This window comes from Cyclopterus lumpus, chromosome 5 (assembly GCF_009769545.1).
Source record: "Cyclopterus lumpus isolate fCycLum1 chromosome 5, fCycLum1.pri, whole genome shotgun sequence".
NCBI lineage: Eukaryota > Metazoa > Chordata > Actinopteri > Perciformes > Cyclopteridae > Cyclopterus > Cyclopterus lumpus.
This window is the reverse complement of record NC_046970.1, coordinates 25,194,896-25,215,222: the sequence shown is the minus strand read 5'-3', so window position 1 is coordinate 25,215,222 and position 20,327 is coordinate 25,194,896. Positions and strand designations below refer to the sequence as shown.

Below are 20,327 nucleotides of genomic sequence, written 5' to 3'. Positions count from 1 at the left end.
AGAGAGGAGGAGGAGGAGAGAGGAGAGAGGAGAGAGGAGGAGGAGGAGGAGGAGGAGAGAGGAGAGAGGAGGAGGGAGGAGGAGAGATGAGGAGAGAGGAGAGAGGAGAGAGGAGGGAGGAGAGAGGAAGAGGAGGAGGGAGGAGGAGGAGAGAGGAAGAGAAGGAGAGAAGAGGAGGAGGAGGAGAGAGGAGGAGGAGGAGGAGAGAGGAAGAGGAGGGAGGAGGAGGAGGAGAGAGGAAGAGGAGGAGGAGGGAGAAAAGGAAGGAGGTTCATCAGCAAAGCAACAAACTACATTTTAGGGGGAACATTGTTTTATTATTTATTTTTCATCATCTAATTTCTTAAAGAAATGTATTAAATGAGGATGAAGACGTTATTTGTGGAGCACGATGTGTGTCGACGACAAGTTACTGTTGTGATGTCACTGTGATGTCACTGTGATGTCACTGTGATGTCAGCGTGATGTCAGCGTGATGTCACTGTGATGTCAGCGTGATGTCACTGTGATGTCAGCGTGATGTCAGCGTGATGTCACTGTGATGTCACTGTGATGTCAGCGTGATGTCACTGTGATGTCAGCGTGATGTCACTGTGATGTCACTGTGATGTCAGCGTGATGTCAGCGTGATGTCACTGTGATGTCACTGTGATGTCAGCGTGATGTCACTGTGATGTCACCGTGATGTCATCTTCCTCCACAGCCAGTAAGAAGCCAGGAGAGCCTCTCATCATCTCAGACATCAAGAAAGGCAGCATGGCCCACAGGTACCTCTCACCTCTCTCCTCCTCTCTCTCCTCCTCTGTCCTCCTCTCTATCCTTCTCTCTCCTCCTCTCACCCCCTCCTCCTCCTCTCTCCTCCTCTCTATCCTCCTTTCACTTCTCCTCTCTATCCTTCTCTCTCCTCCTCTCACGCCCTCCTCCTCCTCTCTCCTCCTTTCTCCTCTCTATCCTTCTCTCTCCTCCTCTCACCCCCTCCTCCTCCTCTCTCCTCCTCTCTATCCTCCTTTCACTTCTCCTCTCTATCCTTCTCTCTCCTACTCTCACCCCCTCCTCCTCCTCTCTCCTCCTCTCTATCCTCCTTTCACTTCTCCTCTCTATCCTTCTCTCTCCTCCTCTCACGCCCTCCTCCTCCTCTCTCCTCCTTTCTCCTCTCTCTCCTTCTCTCTCCTCCTCTCACCCCCTCCTCCTCCTCTCTCCTCCTCTCTATCCTTCTCTCTCCTTGATGATTGCTGCTGCTCCACAAGTATCTGGTTCCCACCTTTCACTCTCTCTCTCCCTCCCTCCCTCTCCCTCTACCTCTCCCCCCCTCTCTCCCCCTCTCCTTCCTCCCTCCCCCTCCCCCCCTCTCCTTCACCCCTCCCCCCCTCCAGAACAGGGACCCTGGAGCCCGGGGACAAGCTCCTGGCCATAGACAACCTCCGTCTGGAGAGCTGCTCCAGAGAGGAGGCGGAGCAGCTCCTGCATCAGTGCGAGGAGCTCGTGAAGCTGAAGATCCGCAAAGATGAAGACAACTCGGGTACGAGAGGCTGAGCTGGGATCAGTTCTTAGGGGGTGGCTGCAGTGACAGCTTGTGACCACACGGTGCTGCTGTTGTCCACAGCTCCTGGACCCCAAATACTGAAAGATGCATCTTTACACATCCCAGTGAGGGAGACGTGAACAATTATATCACAGAAAAGTTTACAAATATCAGCAATTTAAAAACAAGAAGGGGAAATATCTTTATGTATATAGTTATATATATAAAGATGATATCCTGGTGGTGCATTTCATCGTAATGTGTGTGACATTGAATCCTGTTTTACAGCCGCCATCTTGGATTGATTTGATTTGAAGACGAGTTAATTAAATAAAAAGATGAAAGCAAGGAGACGTCGCCCCGTACCGCTGTTTTCATGGGATGTAAATATATATATATATATATATATATATATATATATATATATATATATATATATATATAAGAGACTCATGAATACCGGAAAGGATTGTGTAATCATGCTAGATTATGACTCAGTGGATATGATGACATGCAACACACACACACACACACACAGACACACGCACACACACGCACACAGACTGGGTGACATGAATGTGTGAGATTATGTGTTCGTGCTACATGATGACAAGGCCGTCTTTTACCTCGTTACCATGGAGACTGTGTCTTTCTCGCCATTGTTGTCTTCAGAAGAGTTTTGACCTACTTCTGTAAAAAGTGTGTTTGTGTGTGAGTGTGTTTGTGTGTGAGTGTGTTTGTGTGTGTGTGTTTGTGTGTGTTTGTGTGTGTGTTTGTGTGTGTGAGCTCAACATACATGCATTTGCTCGTTAGAGTTGAAACAATAGAATAACACGTGTGTGTGTCTGTGTGTGTGTGTGTGTGTCTGTGTGTGTGTCTGTGTGTGTCTGTGTGTGTGTGTCTGTGTGTGTGTCTGTGTGTGTGTGTGTCTGTGTGTGTGTGTGTCTGTGTGTGTGTGTGTGTCTGTGTGTGTGTCTGTGTGTGTGTGTGTGTCTGTGTGTGTGTGTGTGTGTCTGTGTGTGTGTGTGTCTGTGTGTGTGTGTGTGTGTGTGCGCATCAGACGAGCAGGAGACGTCGGGCAGCATCATCTACACGGTGGAGCTGAAGCGGTACGGAGGCCCTCTGGGCATCACCATCTCAGGCACCGAGGAGCCCTTTGACCCCATCACCATATCCGGCCTGACCAAGAGAGGCCTGGCTGAGAGGTACACACACACACACACACACACACACACACACACACACACACACACACACACACACACATTCTACTATTTCAAATGCTCCTAAGAAGTGTGCGGTCAGCATCAAACATTGAACTATATTTAGATGCGTGAACACGTGTGATTCATCTGTTTCTGGATGGAGCCTCCACATATAACATTATTTAATACTTCACCCAGAGAATGAACTCTCTCTTGTTATTCACAAACACTAAGAATGAAGTAAAAAGGACTTTATGAATTTAAATAAACGTCAAAACATCCGCTCAGTCTTATTTATCCACTTCTTCCCAAACACATGCTCCTTTACTCAGAAACTATTACGTAAGAAGAAAGGAAGGAAGGAAGCCAGGCAAGGAGGCAAGAAAGGAAGGAAAGATGCCAGTCAATGAGGCAAGGAAAGAAGGAAAGAAAGAAGCTAGGCAAGGAGGCAAGAAAGGACGGAAAGGAAGGAAAGAAGGAAGGAAAGGAAGGGAGGAAAGAAGCCAGCCAAGGAAAGGAAGGAAAGAAGGCCGGCAAGGAAAGGAAGGAAGGAAGGAAAGAAGCCAGGCAAGGAGGCAAGGAAGGAAGGAAAAATGCCAGTCAAGGAGGCAAGGAAATAAGGAAAGAAAGAAGCAAGGAGGCAAGAAAGGACGGAAAGGAAGGAAAGAAGGAAGGAAAGGAAGGGAGGAAAGAAGGAAGGAAAGGAAGGAAGAAAAGAAGGCCGGCAAGGAAAGGAAGGAAGGAAGGAAAGAAGCCAGGCAAGGAGGCAAGGAAGGAAGGAAAAATGCCAGTCAAGGAGGCAAGGAAATAAGGAAAGAAAGAAGCTAGGCAAGGAGGCAAGAAAGGACGGAAAGGAAGGAAAGAAGGAAGGAAAGGAAGGAAGGAAAGAAGGAAGGAAAGGAAGGAAGGAAAGAAGCCAGGCAAGGAAATGAAGGAAAGAAGGACGGCAAGGAAAGGAAGGAAGGAAGGAAAAATGCCAGTCAAGGAGGCAAGGAAATAAGGAAAGAAAGAAGCTAGGCAAGGAGGCAAGAAAGGACGGAAAGGAAGGAAAGAAGGAAGGAAAGGAAGGTAGGAAAGAAGGAAGGAAAGGAAGGAAGGAAAGAAGCCAGGCAAGGAAATGAAGGAAAGAAGGACGGCAAGGAAAGGAAGGAAGGAAGGAAAAACGCCAGTCAAGGAGGCAAGGAAATAAGGAAAGAAAGAAGCTAGGCAAGGAGGCAAGAAAGGACGGAAAGGAAGGAAAGAAGGAAGGAAAGGAAGGTAGGAAAGAAGGAAGGAAAGGAAGGAAGGAAAGAAGCCAGGCAAGGAAAGGAAGGAAAGAAGGACGGCAAGGAAAGGAAGGAAGGAAGGAAGGAAAGAAGCCAGGCAAGGAGGCAACGAAGGAAGGAAGGAAAGGAAAGAAGCCAGCCAAGGAAAGGGAGGAAGGGAGCCAGGCATAACCTCGAGAACATCGTAGTTATCGTACGCCGTCGGTCTCGTTCTAAACACATAATATCAAGAGGAAGAAGACTCACTTCCAGAATGTTCCCTTATTAGGCGCTGAGTGTGCAGCCGACGTGTCATGTGACCAGTGAAACGTGTCATGTGACCAGTGAAACGTGTTGAAGTCTTTACTCTGCTACGCACGTCCAGGTGATAGACGGATCCTTTAGCCGAGGCGAGATATGCAGAATGAATAACGCGCGCCTCTTATCGCCGAAGGACTCGCCGTACGTTTGAGATAGCGAGTCGTTGTTGTTCATTCCAGAGTCCACTTGTTGTTCCCCAAATTAATCAACAGTCATAACTTACATTCCTTAACTTAAAGTGAGCTGTAAACATCGACAGCATGTCTCCGTATCCAATACTGAGCCGGCAAGTTAGATTTTAATATGCATATTTTTATATTTGGGCTGAGCGATAGATTATGATTTAGTTTTTTTTCTAAAACGTCAAAGCTCCATTTTTACCCCCAAGACCCCGAGATACCCGGGCAGGGACCCCCCCTCCCAAAACCTGGAGGACGCGATCCACTAGTTTAGAACTGAGAACCTGAGGCCTCCGAATTCCCAATCGACCCGTTTGAGAGCGGAAGGTCAAGTAATAATCATGTGTGTGTGTGTGTGTGTGTGTATGTGTGTGTGTGTCTGTGTGTGTGTGTGTGTGTGTGTGTCTCTCTCCAGGACGGGGGCCATCCACGTGGGGGATCGGATCCTGGCCATCAACAGCGTCAGCCTGAAGGGGAAACCGCTCAGCGAAGCCATCCACCTGCTGCAGATGGCCGGAGAGACGGTGACCCTGAAGATCAAGAAGCAGCTGGACGGTGCGTATGTAGATCAATAGTTATCTTAATTATTGTTATCTTTATTATAGTTATCTTTATTATAGTTATATTTATGACGATCACCTGACCTCTGATCTGAAGTCTATGTGGATGGAACTGACTTGTGGTCCTGGAGTCCGGTCTCAAACCTGATTGGTTTGATGTCATGTGACGGATTCATGTTGTTTAGAGATGTCCATCCTTCCTCCTGGTCTGGAACAGGACTCCATCGTGACTTGGACTTGATTGTCTCATCATAGGCATATTAACTCATCATAAGGCCTATTGCCCCATCGTAAGGCCTATTGGCTCACTGTAAGGACTATTGCCCCATCGTAAGGCCTATTGGCTCACTGTAAGGCCTATTGCCCCATCGTAAGGCCTATTGCCCCATCGTAAGGCCTATTGGCTCATCGTAAGGCCTATTGGCTCATCGTAAGGCCTCATCGTAAGGCCTATTGGCTAATCGTAAGGCCTTTTGGCTCATCGTAAGGCCTCATCGTAAGGCCTTTTGGCTCATCATAAGGCCTCATCGTAAGGCCTTTTGGCTCATCGTAAGGCCTTTTGGCTCATCGCAAGGCCTATTGGCTCATCGTAAGGCCTTTTGGCTCATCGTAAGGCCTCATCGTAAGGCATTGGCTCATCGTAAGGCCTATTGGCTCATCGTAAGGCCTCATCATAAGGCCTATTGGCTCATCGTAAGGCCTTTTGGCTCATCGCAAGGCCTATTGGCTCATCGTAAGGCCTTTTGGCTCATCGTAAGGCCTCATCGTAAGGCATTGGCTCATCGTAAGGCCTATTGGCTCATCGTAAGGCCTCATCATAAGGCCTATTGGCTCATCGTAAGGCCTATTGGCTCATCGTAAGGCCTCATCGTAAGGCCTATTGGCTCATCGTAAGGCCTATTGGCTCATCGTAAGGCCTCATCGTAAGGCCTATTGGCTCATCGTAAGGCCTATTGGCTCATCGTAAGGCCTCATCGTAAGGCCTATTGGCTCATCATAAGGCCTATTGGCTCATCGTAAGGCCTATTGGCTCATCGTAAGGCCTCATCGTAAGGCCTATTGGCTCATCGTAAGGCCTCATCGTAAGGCCTATTGGCTCATCGTAAGGCTAACCTCTGGTCTCCAAGGTGCAGAGGACAGCAAGGCGCTGGAGGCCGAGGACACGACGGAGAACGAGCTGAGCGACCCCGAGGAGGAGGACGACCTGACGGACAGCCAGCAGACCAACAAGCTGTCGGAGCTTTACTCCACCACCATCCCCAGCGTGGACTCGGCCATGGAGTCGTGGGACGGCTCGGGGCTGGACGCCGGCTACGGCAGCCAGGGTGAGCAACACACCGTACATCGGAGGGGCATGTTGACCTCTTATGAAAGGAAGGAATAATTTACGCAAAATTCATCATCCTAAGAAAACCCTCACATCCACATAGTTGTCTCTATAATAGTGGGTAATTAAATGAGTGCCGTCACGCAGGTACCTACAACCACCAGGCGGCCGGCATCGCCCTCCACCCACACGAGTGGCGGAGCGCCAAGCAGCAGCAGCAGCAGCAGCAGCAGCAGCAGCAGCAGCAGCAGCAGCAGCAGCAGCGCGGCGCCACGCCCCCTCCTGGACGCCGGAAGAACTACCCCTTCAGTGACGGAGGCTTCAGCGAGGACGACTGGGACAAACCGCCCGGGTAGGACTGGACCTGGTTTTATATTTTTAACGACCAATCACGTTTGTTCTACACCTTCACTGTTTGTACAGCTTTAGATCTTATCATCCATCCATCCATCCATTAACACCTCTTATCCGGGGTCGGGTCGCGGTGGCAGCAGGTTCAGCAGGCCGACCCAGGCTTCCCTCTCACCCGCAACACTTTCCAGCTCATTCTGGGGGATCCCGAGGCGTTCCAAGGCCAGCCGGGAGATATAATCCCTCCAGCGTGTCCTCGGTCTTCCCCGGGGCCTCCTACCAGTTGGACGTGCCCGGAAAACCTCTAATGGGAGGCGTCCAGGAGGCATCCTGACTAGATGAACCACCTCAGCTGACTCCTTTCGACACGAAGGAGCAGCGACTCGACTCCAAGCTCCCCCCTGATGTCCGAGCTCCTTACCCTATCTCTAAGGCTGAGCCCGGCCACCCTACGGAGGAAGCTCATTTCGGCCGCTTGTATCCGAGATCTCGTTCTTTCGGTCACGACCCAGAGTTCGTGACCATAGGTGAGGGTTGGAACGTAGACCGACCAGTAAATGGAGAGCTTTGCCTTCCGGCTCAGCTCCCTCTTCACCAAGACGGACCGGTACAGCGCCTGTTTTACTGCTGCAGCCGCACCGATCCGCCTGTCGATCTCCCGCTCCACCTTACCCTCACTCGTGAACAAGACCCCGAGATACTTGACCTCCTTCGCTTGGGGTAGGCAGTTTGCCCCCACCTGGAGGGAGCAATCCGCCGGTTTCCGGCAGAGCACCATGGCCTCAGATTTGGAGGTGCTAACTCTCATCCCTGCCGCTTCGCACTCGGCTGCAAATTATTATTATTATTATTATTATCTCATAATGGTTAACTGTGATCTAAAGATGACGTTAATGGGCTACAGCATAACAAAACCACTGGTATGTTCCTTTCAGAGCACTTATTTTTAATGACCACGTATATTATTTAATTGCATGGTGAAAAAATAATTAGCTACTCGCATACGCTAACTTTATAGGCGAGGCTTTAATTTATGGGTTGCATTTATACTGTTCACGTGGTTTTGATGTGACCGCTTTAAAACACCATTAAAGCTAAGAATATAAAGTTGTAGATAACGTGATTGTGTCACAATTTGCAATCTCTGATATTAACGTGTATATTGTGTATATAATCCATTGTTTAATTAATAGGATATCGTCAATATAATAGTCAGGGTTAGAGCTTTGTCTTCAAATTGCTTGTTTCATCCATCCAAGAGTTGAAAAACCAAAATGATATAAATCAGGATTGGAAAAAAAAGTGAATTGTTCTCAAAAAACAAGTGTTTTGGCTTTTAAAACCGAAGATTCTCGAGCTGTTGGTGAATATTTCAGCGTGGAGGTTGAGTAATGAAGCCAGACTGACCTGTGTGTGTGTGTGTGTGTGTGTGTGTGTGTGTGTGTGTGTGTGTGTGTGTGTGTGTGTGTGTGTGTGTGTGATTTAAGCCCTGTGAGAATAGCAACTGTCGTTGGGGGTTATGTAACTAATGGGGGAGGAGAGATGGAGAATAACGATGAGGCGAGGGAAAAAAAGTGAATTAATCTTGTCAGTCGGGGACGAGCAGCGTTAAAAGATTACTCGTGTTGGATTAAACCAGAACGCTCGGTTTCCACATCGGCTTTGTTGATGATGCAACTCCTCGATGATTCAGCAGAAGATTAAAGATTGAACTAAAAGAAGAAAGCGTTTGTCCAAACACATATGTTAGTCATGATTATTTTATTGCTCAACACATTTATTTATTAATATTTTGTGTGTGTGTGTGTGTGTGCGTGTGTCAGATTTATTGGCCAACAACCGGACGGTATTCTTCTGGATCCAGATGACAGCTTCTGGTGTCAGGCGCTGGAGGATCTGGAGACCTGCGGCCAATCAGAACTACTGCGAGAGATCGAGGTCAGTCCTCTGGTTGTATAGAAGTCTATGCTTCATGTGTTAAAGCTGCATTATCTCTCCTGACCACCAGGGGGTGACTCCTCTGGTTGTATAGAAGTCTATGCTTCATGTGTTAAAGCTGCATTCTTTCTCCTGACCACCAGGGGGTGACTCCTCTGGTTGTATAGAAGTCTATGCTTCATGTGTTAAAGCTGCATTCTCTCTCCTGACCACCAGGGGGCGACTCCTCTGGTTGTATAGAAGTATATGCTTCATGTGTTAAAGCTGCATTCTCTCTCCTGACCACCAGGGGGCGACTCCTCTGGTTGTATAGAAGTCTATGCTTCATGTGTTAAAGCTGCATTCTCTCTCCTGACCACCAGGGGGCGACTCCTCTGGTTGTATAGAAGTCTATGCTTCATGTGTTAAAGCTGCATTCTCTCTACTGACCACCAGGGGGCGACTCCTCTGGTTGTATAGAAGTCTATATAAATGACTCTACTTCTCTTGATTTATTCCCTCAGTAAACATTGTAAACATGAGTTTATGGTCTCAATCTCTAATTTCAAGTCATATTCGAGTCCTCAAAACATCGGTCCATAAATCAATAGCCGAGAGCAAATCTACAGCAGCTAAACCCATTACCGGTTTTAGCGCTCGTCAAATAAAAGACTTTGATGTTTTTTTTACAGCTGAAGTTCATGTGTGTGTGTGCAGGCCTCCATCATGACAGGAACAGCCATCAGTCTGGGCGTGGACGGTGTCAACAAGCCTCCAGCCGAGCAGAGTCACAGCAGGATGAGCCCGTTGCGGAGGAATTCTCTTCTGCACCAGGGAAACCTGCTCCACCAGGGGGCCCACCTGCACCAGGGCCCCCACCTGCACCAGGGGGCCCACCTGCACCAGGGAGCCCACCTGCACGAGGAGGCTCACTTGCACGAAGAGGCCCAACTCCACCAAGGTCATTTGACCAGTGTTTGTCCTCAAGCCCTTAATTAATATAGGACTAAGAGTTGTTCAACAAATACTTGTTTACATTACATTTTTCAAAACTAGCCCTTTCATCCCACCCAGATGTCCACCTGCTCCAGGAGGCCCATTACAACCACAAGGCCCACCTGCTCCACGAGGCCCACCTGCTCCACGAGGCCCACCTGCACCACGGGGCCCACATCCACCAAGACGGCCAATCCCCTCTCCTGCACCACGAGCCCAAGACGAAGGCCTCGCTGAGGGTGTCGGAGAGGACGTGGGAGTCTCGTCGGATCAAAGAGGAGATGCAGGGGATCCTGTCCCCGACGCCTCTGGAGCTGCACAAAGTCAGTGCACGACTCGGGTTACACGTCATATCTTATAATAATTATAACAATAATGAGGGTTTGAGTAGAGGGCAAACACCAAGAAGAAAAACAAATGTAAAGTAAATACAGAATTGACTTTAAACGACGAGTGTGCAGAGCCACGAGCTGCTCAAACAAATGCTTCAGCTTATTTTATTCATGTTGAGAGCCAGAGAAGAAGATTGATACGGTTCAATACCAGCATAAAGACTGGGAGTAGGGGGGGGGGAAATAGGGTCTAAAATACACTAATATTACACATTATATGTAGTTTATTCATACATGAACCGACACCGTTACTGTCACATGCTGTACCAATTTATTTAGCCATAAAGGTCGAATGTGTGGTTGCAGATTGAAACCGACTGAAACTTCCTCCCCAAAATGCAAATGGCTCCGCCTCCAGTCGCCGTTTGTTTTTGTCCGCCAGCTAAGGAGCGGCTCCATTTTGAGATAACACAAACAGAACTATTCTCATTTTTAGGTAATTGTGCACTCGAGAAAACGCACGTAATAATATTCTATTCGTCACTCATTTTGTGTTGTGTGTTTCCAGATTATTAGACTTTTTTTCACATTTTGACTAATAACATCAACAATGTTCTATTCTGTCGTCCTAGTAAACAGAGCCAGCGAGTACAATTCGGCCATTGTTAGTTTTTATTGTTATAGTTTATCATTTTATGGATTGATTTTACAATATTTTTTTAGGTGTGCTTTTCCTACTGTGACGTGTACAAAATGTTTTGGATTAATTGGCTGTATTACAGTGTGAAATTAAATCATAACTTTGACTATTTATTAGAGTTCTAACCAGAACAGAGCTCTGAATAGTGAGCTCATGTGCAGAATGAAAGACGCTCTCGGACGCGACCGTTAATTACATAATAAACCAGATAACCAGGTAACCAGGTAACCAGGAAACAAGGAAACAAGGAAACGAGGTAACCAGGTAACCAGGTAACAGTCCCGGCCTCCCCTCTCTGTGCAGGTGACGGTGGTGAAGGACCCCGAGATCGACGACTTTGGCTTCAGCGTGTCGGACGGCTTCTTGGAGAAAGGAGTGTACGTCAACATGATCCGACCGGACGGGCCCGCCGACCGAGCCGGGCTGCGCCCCTACGACAGGATCCTGCAGGTAATGAGGGGGGGGTCCATTTCCTGTTTCGAGGGCCGTAATGGTAAATATATTTTGGTTCGAAATGAACTTATATTTAGGATGAACATGATTATCGCTGGCCCCTAGAAACCTTTTCCTCTTTTCGCTGGTGGGGCGGACAAAACGAGACCCCCGTTACATTCGAGACTACAGATGAAAAATAGCCTCTTGGCTAACTCTGGCACATTTACAGAAAGGTTTTTATTAATGTGCACTGTCCCTTATCGAATAAACCAAAGTAAACATTCAGGAAGCTTCGAGTTGATCTCGAGCTAGCGAGCGTCTCCGCTCGTTAGCTTGCTCATTAGCTTGCTCATTAGCTTGCTTGTTAGCTTGCTCGTTAGCTTGCTCGCCGTTGACCCACCGTCTCCCCATCCGCCTCCAGGTGAACCACGTGAGGACGAGGGACTTCGACTGCTGCTTGGCGGTGCCGCTGATCACGGAGGCCGGGGACCGGCTGGAGCTCGTCATCAGCCGCAACCCGCTGGCCGACGACGACGACGACACAGAGGACAATAACAACACTTTAGACCACCCGTTAGACCTGTAACACACACACACACACACACACACACACACACACACACTTCTCCTGAAGCCCGGCCGGGACCCCGGAAGTGGTTCCAACATAAACCGCTTAGTTGGCGCTTTAACCGTTAGCCGATGACTAAATGCTGTTTTCACTGAAAACAAATGGCTAAAAAAAACTGCAAATGGCTAAAAAAAAACATGTCGTGCCGCTGGTTTCTAGACACTTCTGGAACTTAATACACAATATTGTAAATGATTAAAAAAAGAAACTGCCTTCCTTTGTTTTTAGAAAGGCCGTTGCCACTTACAAGAACACGAGTTGCCAGATTGCCGGTCCAGACAGGTGTAGCCGTTAGCTTATACCATGTTGCTGCTAAGAATGCGTAAATACAATTACAGTTTAGCTTTCTTTTTTCTCCCAGCTGTTGCATGGAAGTGGACGCGTCAGCACAATAATACGGCGTGAAGCAAAACGTAAAAAATATAAACGCGTGAACTTCAACTTTCAGTCCAAAACGCGAGAAGAAAAAAAAGAGAAAGAAAGAAGTGACTCGCTTTTACGCTTCGGACGTAAACCCGACACAAACACACACACACACACACACACACTCGTGAGCTTTTATTGCTTCAACACACTTGTTGCCACACAGACAACTTTGTTGCCAACAGAAGAACATTTACCTGCAACTTTTAATTTATTTTGCCAGCTGCTTGTGGATTTAAAGTAGCAGAGCTCGTGATCCGCGTCGACCTTCACAATAATCAGAAATAACCTCTATATACGCCATTAAAGGTGCCGTGTGCAGCACTTATTATGATCAAGGACGCCGTGAACAAACGAGGTGAAGTCACAGGAAGAACTGTATTTAATAATTGCTTTATGACACAAAACAATGTGGATTTATTTATCCCCAAAAAAGGGATTCTCTTCACAGTGGAGGTCCGGACACAAGTATAATTCCCACTGGTCTGCATCAGGCGGTCGATCCCCCGAGACCGGCGCTGACAATAATCCACGACTTCGGAGAAGATGACGTTATTTTTCACGGTTCACATTTTCGTGGATTGAAAAAAAAATACACGAGCGTTGCCGAGCATGTTTATTTGAGCCTGTTCTCACGCTTTTGTCCCAACCCTCGGCGTACGACGTCGAACGCACAACGCTTTCTAGTAACCACGACGTATTATTTATCGTGAGATGAGTCCAAAGACGCGGACGGGTCAAACAAAACACCAGTTCTACCGTCTTAAAAGTCTCGTTTTGTTTTATTAATGTCACGTTGCTTTATTTAGTTAACGTGTTAACGGGATGTCGTCGCCTCGGCATTAACCAACGACCCGCCATAGTGGACTCTATTGGCACAAAATGGAATATGATATTAAAAAGTATGTTTTTCACCTGACGAGAAGACTTAAAAAACGAGAGGTTTGTGTCGACATGCGGAGCGTCGGGGAAGGCCGCTACGTTGCTTCTACGGTAGCCCAGAAGGGACAATTTGATTCCCACCTGAGACGTGGAGGAGCTCCATCTGTCCTCGAACCTCTCGTTTCAGGACTCGTCTTCAGCGCACACACCTTTTCTTTCTTTTCTTTTTCAAACTGAGTGTGAGAAACCGGAGAGGGTTTATGGGTAAGAAGGACACATTGTGTATAAATGTATTCCCGTAGACGCCACGCGTGAGAATGTGTGTGTGTGTGAAACGAGAGGAGACAGAGAATAGCCTTTGTCCTCCGAAGGATTGGAAACATTTTCTTTTTCGACAGGAACAATCACAACCTCTGTTCTCTCTCTCTGTTTTTATGTCTCCCACTCTTTCCTCACATTGTTACATAATAGTTAGAATCCAGCTGCCCCCATTGAGTGTGTGTGTGTGTGTGTGTGTGTGAGTGTAATATAATGTGGGAGACTGCATGACTGTATTGGTATGTGGGTCTGGGTGGTAGGGTGGTGGGGGGGGTTCTGTGTGCACTACATGTATATACATGTGTTTTTACATGTACGTATCCAAGGATGTCAGTTTTTCTTTTATTCTTTGAAGCGTGTGTGTGTGTGTGTGTGTGTGTTGGCCAGGTGGTGTACATTTCATTGTACAGTGGTGATATTCTTTCAGAGCTGTGGGCCGTTACCAAACCCTGATGGAAGGCATCATAAATGACAACAAACAAAAGGCACATTTACATCTCTACACACACTTACTGCACACACACACAAGAAGAAGAAGCACACTGTTGAATACCATGCACTGTAAGTATCTTCATGTACGGCGGGACGGACCCGTCTGGGTGTTTTTTACGCAACTGTGAAGTGGCCAAAAGAAAACGTTTTTTTGTAAAGGTACGAGAAAAAAAGAAGACAAAATGCTGAGAAAAGCCTTCCAAATTGTTCTGTTGGTTTTTATGTGTGTGTGTGTGTGTGTGTGTGTGTGTGGTCATCCATACTCCCTATGCATTTCTGGGTCAAAGGTCAGTTTAAAGCCCAATCCGGAATTGTAACAAGAGTGAAGTTTACAAGAAAAATATTAAAACGTCTTCACAGTTGCACAACGTAATAAACATTTTGAGTTACTGTGTCGCATTTAGGTGGATTTATTGAAATAGAGTATCAAAATAATAAGTTTGTTTTCTTTAGCGTATCGACAGCTGAGAATAACAATCGTTTTTGTCACCTTTGAGTTTTTATCTCCGTACATTTTTAAGTGGAATTTTTTTTTAATTCCATAACGTTTCATTTCTGAGCCAAGACCGGATCGATAATCCAATCATTTGAAATTAACATTACAATTTATTTTTTATCACTAATCTATGGGATTTTGGGGGAATTCAGATTTTTGCGGAGGCTACACTTGTCTGTTGTCACTATTGTCTGATATTTCCCATCATGGTTTTTAATGATTAATGGATAGGGCCGGGATAACGGTTCACTAGCTACCTACAGTGTCTTGGTCAGCTAGCCGTTAGCTTAGCTTGACATTCAGATACAGTCCCCCTTAAATTACAATAGCACTTAGTCAGCTAACCACTAGCTTAGCTTGACATCCAGATACAGTCCCCTTTATATCTCAACTCGTACTTAGTCAGCTAACCATTAGCTTAGCTTGACATCCAGATGCAGTCTTCCTTATATTACAAATATAGCACATGGTCAGCTAGCCATTAGCAAAGCTTGACATCCAGATACAGTCCCCCCTATATTTCAACTAGAGCACTTAGTCAGCTAGCCATTAGCTTTCTGCAAAGGAAATTGTAGTTAACTCGCTATTCATAGCATTTGTTCAGCTAGCCAATAGCATTCTGCCTACGGACAACTATAGTTAGTTAGCCAACCGTAATGAGTGTTATGCCATTACTTGTAACATAACCTAAATACAAACTTCTTTTCTGGACATTCGGCCAACTGTGGCTTTGACGCTACGAAAAGGGAAATAATATATTTTTGCACGATATCCAAAGTCACAATCTTTTGCATCACTTTTCTAAAGAATCCCACCAGAAAGTTTCTCAAAGAAGTGATTTGATTCATTGGAGCCTGTAACATTCATGTTAGTTTTATGACTTTAATTAAACATTTAATTATTTTAAAAAATAAAGAAAACGTGTTGACAAGTGGTATTGCAGCTTATTGCGATTCCGGATTGGGCCGTTAACAATGTATGCGTTGATATTGTGTATTTTTTTCAAATTGTGTAAAGTTCTATTCTATGTAATATAGTATTTTTCTATGACAATATTACTCTTCTGAAACATGGGAGAAAATACAAAACAAACAAATTATCAGAGGGGAAATAAAATGTATAACTTTGTTGTTGTTGTCATTTTTTTGTTTGTTTTCGTTTTCTATGAAACCAAGAGTGTACTGCTATACTTCTCTTTTTGAGAAGAACGTGAGACAAGATCAGAAGCAAGAACAATAAAAATGTCTAATTTTATAACTTGTCTGTCGTCATTTTTTATTTTGTGCGTGTCGTTTATGAACTTTAATGCAATCCGAGTTCCTCTGCACTGCATGCGTGGACAGGCGGTTTCAAACCGCTCGTCTGAACTAGTTATTATACAAATGTTCCATCCACGCACACGGAAACGATGACACGGCTAGCCAATCATCTCGCTGCTGTCTCAGTTAAATATGACTGTCTCTACCTTCAGTTCATTCATGCTGCTCTTACGCACCCCTCCACCTCCCCATCTCCGCCCAGTCTCCACGGATCCATCAGCTTCATCAACTCATCATTCCATCATCATCACCACCAGGTCTGGACTCCACGGGGGGGGGGGGGGGGGGGGGGGGGGGGGGGGGGGGGGGGGGGGGGGGGTCTACCTCGTTGCTGATCGGGGCATCGGCCCTCAATTACAAATCACCCCGTAGAATCTAAGCGCCAAAGACTCTGAGACTTCATCATTTCATATCATCTGTTTGTTATGTGCAGCTCGACAGGACAGGACCCAAACGCCGTCAACGATGGAAAAGCAACCTTTATTGCTAAACAGGATTCCAAAACAGGATTCCAAAAAACCAGGATACAAAACATGCACACAAGATCTTCCACGATCTAGACAAGACGAACCGACAAAGGGGAATGACATGAACAGGACTTAAATACAGAGGGCTGGTGCAGGTGATTGGACACAGGAGGAAACAATCAGGAACAGGGCAGACAATCACAGGGACAGGAAGTGAAGAGAAACAGAGGACACGAGAGACAAGGACTTCAAAATAAGACAGGAAACACGAAACAACACTACAGATCCTGACATAACCCCCCCCTCAAGGGGCGGATTCCAGACGACCCAACACAGTCCCCCAGGGTGGGTGGAGGGGAGCCGGAGGCGGGACCAAAAGCCTGGCAGAAGAAGTCCGGGGGACGGGCCGGAGGACGACCACCAGGAGGACTGACCTGCTCCGGAGGACGGGCAGGAGGACGGCCACCAGGAGGACTGACCTGCTCCGGGGGACGGGCAGAAGGGCGACCACCAGGCGGACGGAAGGGCTCTGGGGGACGGGCTGAAGGACGGCCACCAGGCGGACGGAAGGGCTCCGGGGGACGGACAGGAGGATGGCCACCAGGCACATAGACCTGCTCCGGGGGACGGGCAGAAGGACGGTCACCAGACGGACAGACGGACTCCGGAAAACCGGGCTCAGGGGAACCGGGCTCTGGAGCCGTAGGTCGTGTCAAAGGAAGCGGCCAGGGTGGCGACCGAACACAGGGAGCCTGAGTCGGCCGGGGCGGCGACGTGACCCGGGGAACTGGGGTCTGCCGGGGCGGCGACGTGACCCGGGGAATCGGGGTCTGCCGGGGCGGCGACAGGACAAGGGGAGCCGGGGACGGCCGGGGCGGCGACGGGACACGAGGAGCCGGGGACGGCCGGGGCGCCGACGGGACACGAGGAGCTGGGATCGGCCGAGGCGCCGACGGGACACGAGGAGCTGGGGTCGGCCGAGGCGCCGACGGGACACGAGGAGCTGGGGTCGGCCGGGGCGCCGACGGGACACAGGGAGCTGGGGTCGGCCGGGGCGCCGACAGGACACGGGGAGCTGGAGTCGGCCGGGGCGCCGACAGGACACGAGGAGCTGGGATCGGCCGAGGCGCCGACAGGACACGGGGAGCTGGGATCGGCCGGGGCGCCGACGGGACACGGGGAGCTGGAGTCGGCCGGGGCGACGACAGGACACGAGGAGCTGGGATCGGCCGAGGCGCCGACGGGACACGAGGAGCTGGGGTCGGCCGAGGCGCCGACGGGACACGAGGAGCTGGGGTCGGCCGAGGCGCCGACAGGACACGAGGAGCTGGGATCGGCCGGGGCGCCGACGGGACACGGGGAGCTGGAGTCGGCCGGGGCGACGACAGGACACGAGGAGCTGGGATCGGCCGAGGCGCCGACGGGACACGAGGAGCTGGGGTCGGCCGAGGCGCCGACGGGACACGAGGAGCTGGGGTCGGCCAGGGCGCCGACGGGACACGAGGAGCTGGGGTCGGCCGAGGCGCCGACGGGACACGAGGAGCTGGGGTCGGCCGAGGCGCCGACGGGACATGAGGAGCTGGGGTCGGCCGGGGCGCCGACGGGACACAGGGAGCTGGGGTCGGCCGGGGCGCCGACAGGACACGGGGAGCTGGAGTCGGCCGGGGCGCCGACAGGACAGCATCGGCAGGAACCGGCGGGGACTGCGGCCGAAGCAGGACCCTGTCTAACGCCTGGAGGGACTCCATCATGTCCCGGAAAGCGTCCTGGGACAAGGCAAAGGAAGCAAGGGCCGGCCGGAAGTCCAATAGGTCCCAGGAAGTTGGGGTTGGCCGGAACACGGAGGCGGCAACACGAACAGGCGAGGGCTGCAGCACGGAGGCGACTGCGGGAACCGGAGTAGTCTGCGGCACAGAGGCGGCAGCCGGAACCCTCCACCGACGCGGTCCGGAGGTTTGCGCCCCCCACTCCGGGGCTGGGCCTGGGTGACCTCTGCCCCTGGGGCTACGAGGCCCCCCATAAGCCAAACGGGTCCCGTTGAAGGGGTCTGGTGCCGAGACCCTATGGGGGTTGTAGTTCCCCTTCTGGAGGCTACGAGGGCCCCCATAGGCCAAGCGGGTCCCTTCGAAGGGGTTTGGTGCCGAGACCCTATGGGGGTTGTAGTTCCCCTTCTGGAGGCTACGAGGGCCCCCATAGGCCAAGCGGGTCCCTTCGAAGGGGTTGTAGGCTGGGTCCATCTTTGGGCGGTTCGTTCTGTTATGTGCAGCTCGACAGGACAGGACCCAAACGCCGTCAACGATGGAAAAGCAACCTTTATTGCTAAACAGGATTCCAAAACAGGATTCCAAAAAACCAGGATACAAAACATGCACACAAGATCTTCCACGATCTAGACAAGACGAACCGACAAAGGGGAATGACATGAACAGGACTTAAATACAGAGGGCTGGTGCAGGTGATTGGACACAGGAGGAAACAATCAGGAACAGGGCAGACAATCACAGGGACAGGAAGTGAAGAGAAACAGAGGACACGAGAGACAAGGACTTCAAAATAAGACAGGAAACACGAAACAACACTACAGATCCTGACACTGTTAACAATAAACATTATCCTTTCTTTATCTAACTGGTCTCTCCCTGATTGAAGTGTTATTGGGTCTTTTTCAATACTTGCGTATTGAGTGTGGAGGGAACTGGACTTACCAAGAAAACCACAACATCCTGGGATCTAAAACCGGCCTCACTTGCTTTAACCTTCCACTTCCTGTTCTATTTCTGACTGCAGAACCAAAAGGGCGAAAGTACCACAAAACACTTAATCTGGAGAAGACGCAGATTTGTCAACAAGCTGTCATAAAAGATGAAACGGGGAAGAAGAGATTCTCAGCGGCGGAGTCTATTCTAGGAGGGTCAGCGTTGTGTTTCTTGTCTCTGGAGTGACGGTTATTTAAAGCTCGGACCGCAGCGACAGAAAACGGCTAAATTAATATTATCATCTTCTGTGTTTTCCTGCTGAACAAAAAGGACTTTTGTTGGGGCTCACATGAAGAGCAATAATTATAATTGAAGTGGCATTTGTGTCACTTTTCTGGACAAAAAAGCCCAAAACATCAACACGACTTAATGAACCGAGACTGAAGGGCCTTCTGTCCTTTAACTGCGAAGCATAAACGGGACATTTTGAATTAGTATTTTACGTCGCGCTCGTAATGCTTTCAAAGAGTCCGTTGTTTTGATTTAAAAAGAGGAAAAGAAGAAGAAGTAACCGCAGTTGTTGAGGGGAAAATACCCGCGTGGAATAATTAGCTGCGTTCGGAAAGCAGCTTCTTTTATTCGCCAGCGTGTCTGAGCCCGTTTCGGATGTTTGGGTCAAAATATTCCATCAACTGGTTTGTTTCAGGACATGTTTGTTTTTTCTTCTGTTTTTAGCGGTTAGCTGAGCTTAGGTAAGGGGGGGCGGGACTTAGCTCATTTGTTGTGGGTTGTCATGCCACCATGATGCCAAACCCCCCCCCCCCCCCCCAAAGGCATTCATTAAAGCGCGGGAAAAAACCCCGACAACAGTTCCCACGTTCGGATGATTTACTCACAAAACACAAAACACACACATCGGGAACACACAGCAGGACGTCGGTGGCTTTTTGTGGGAATCTGGCTTTACTTCCTCAAGGGCTAACCAATCAGCGACCAGGGATCACCCGGCCAACCAACCACAGCCACAGGAACATGTTTATGTATCCTAATGGCTTCAAGAAAAGCATCTATGTTATCGTTGAGCTACTAACTGTAATTAAAATAACATATCCGTCACTATATCCTATAGGGCTCCTATCCTAATGGGGCAAAAGAAAAGCAACCAATCAGAGCCGAGGGATGTCAATGAGCTCGTAAAACTCGCGAAAGCCGATCAAACTGACGAACTGGGAAGCGCCGATGGAGATTATGTTGCAGCCGTTGCATATTTCTTACCTCAAATGTCTTCAGAAACAGATTTCTGTGGAACGTTTGCTTCAGTCGTACTTGGCTACTTTTCCCTGACGGGGTTCTCCGATTGGTTGTGCACTAAACGGAGGACGAGGAACCCGATGTTTTCATCCGCCTCGTGTACTTCTGTCGGGATGGAGTGGCTGTTGGGGAATAGCGTGGCAATGAAGTCAACCGACAACACGTGTGCTGTATTGCAATTAAATATATTTAAAAGTGTTTGTACC

At 48.8% G+C, this 20,327-nt stretch overlaps 1 protein-coding gene across 1 annotated transcript in view; it reads left to right on the top strand.

The window, feature by feature from the left end:
• grip2b (glutamate receptor interacting protein 2b) overlaps positions 1-15,559 on the top strand; it is a 78,175-nt gene extending 62,616 nt beyond the window's left edge. Inside the window, exons 15-25 of the mRNA XM_034532171.1 lie at positions 704-767; positions 1,374-1,519; positions 2,583-2,727; positions 4,887-5,026; positions 6,165-6,356; positions 6,506-6,710; positions 8,533-8,647; positions 9,344-9,587; positions 9,701-9,945; positions 10,958-11,104; positions 11,511-15,559. Coding sequence (XP_034388062.1) covers positions 704-767; positions 1,374-1,519; positions 2,583-2,727; positions 4,887-5,026; positions 6,165-6,356; positions 6,506-6,710; positions 8,533-8,647; positions 9,344-9,587; positions 9,701-9,945; positions 10,958-11,104; positions 11,511-11,675 — 1,808 coding nt within the window. The 3' untranslated portion in view covers positions 11,676-15,559. The remainder of the gene's footprint in view (positions 1-703; positions 768-1,373; positions 1,520-2,582; positions 2,728-4,886; positions 5,027-6,164; positions 6,357-6,505; positions 6,711-8,532; positions 8,648-9,343; positions 9,588-9,700; positions 9,946-10,957; positions 11,105-11,510) is intronic.
• The last annotated feature ends 4,768 nt before the right edge of the window (positions 15,560-20,327 follow it).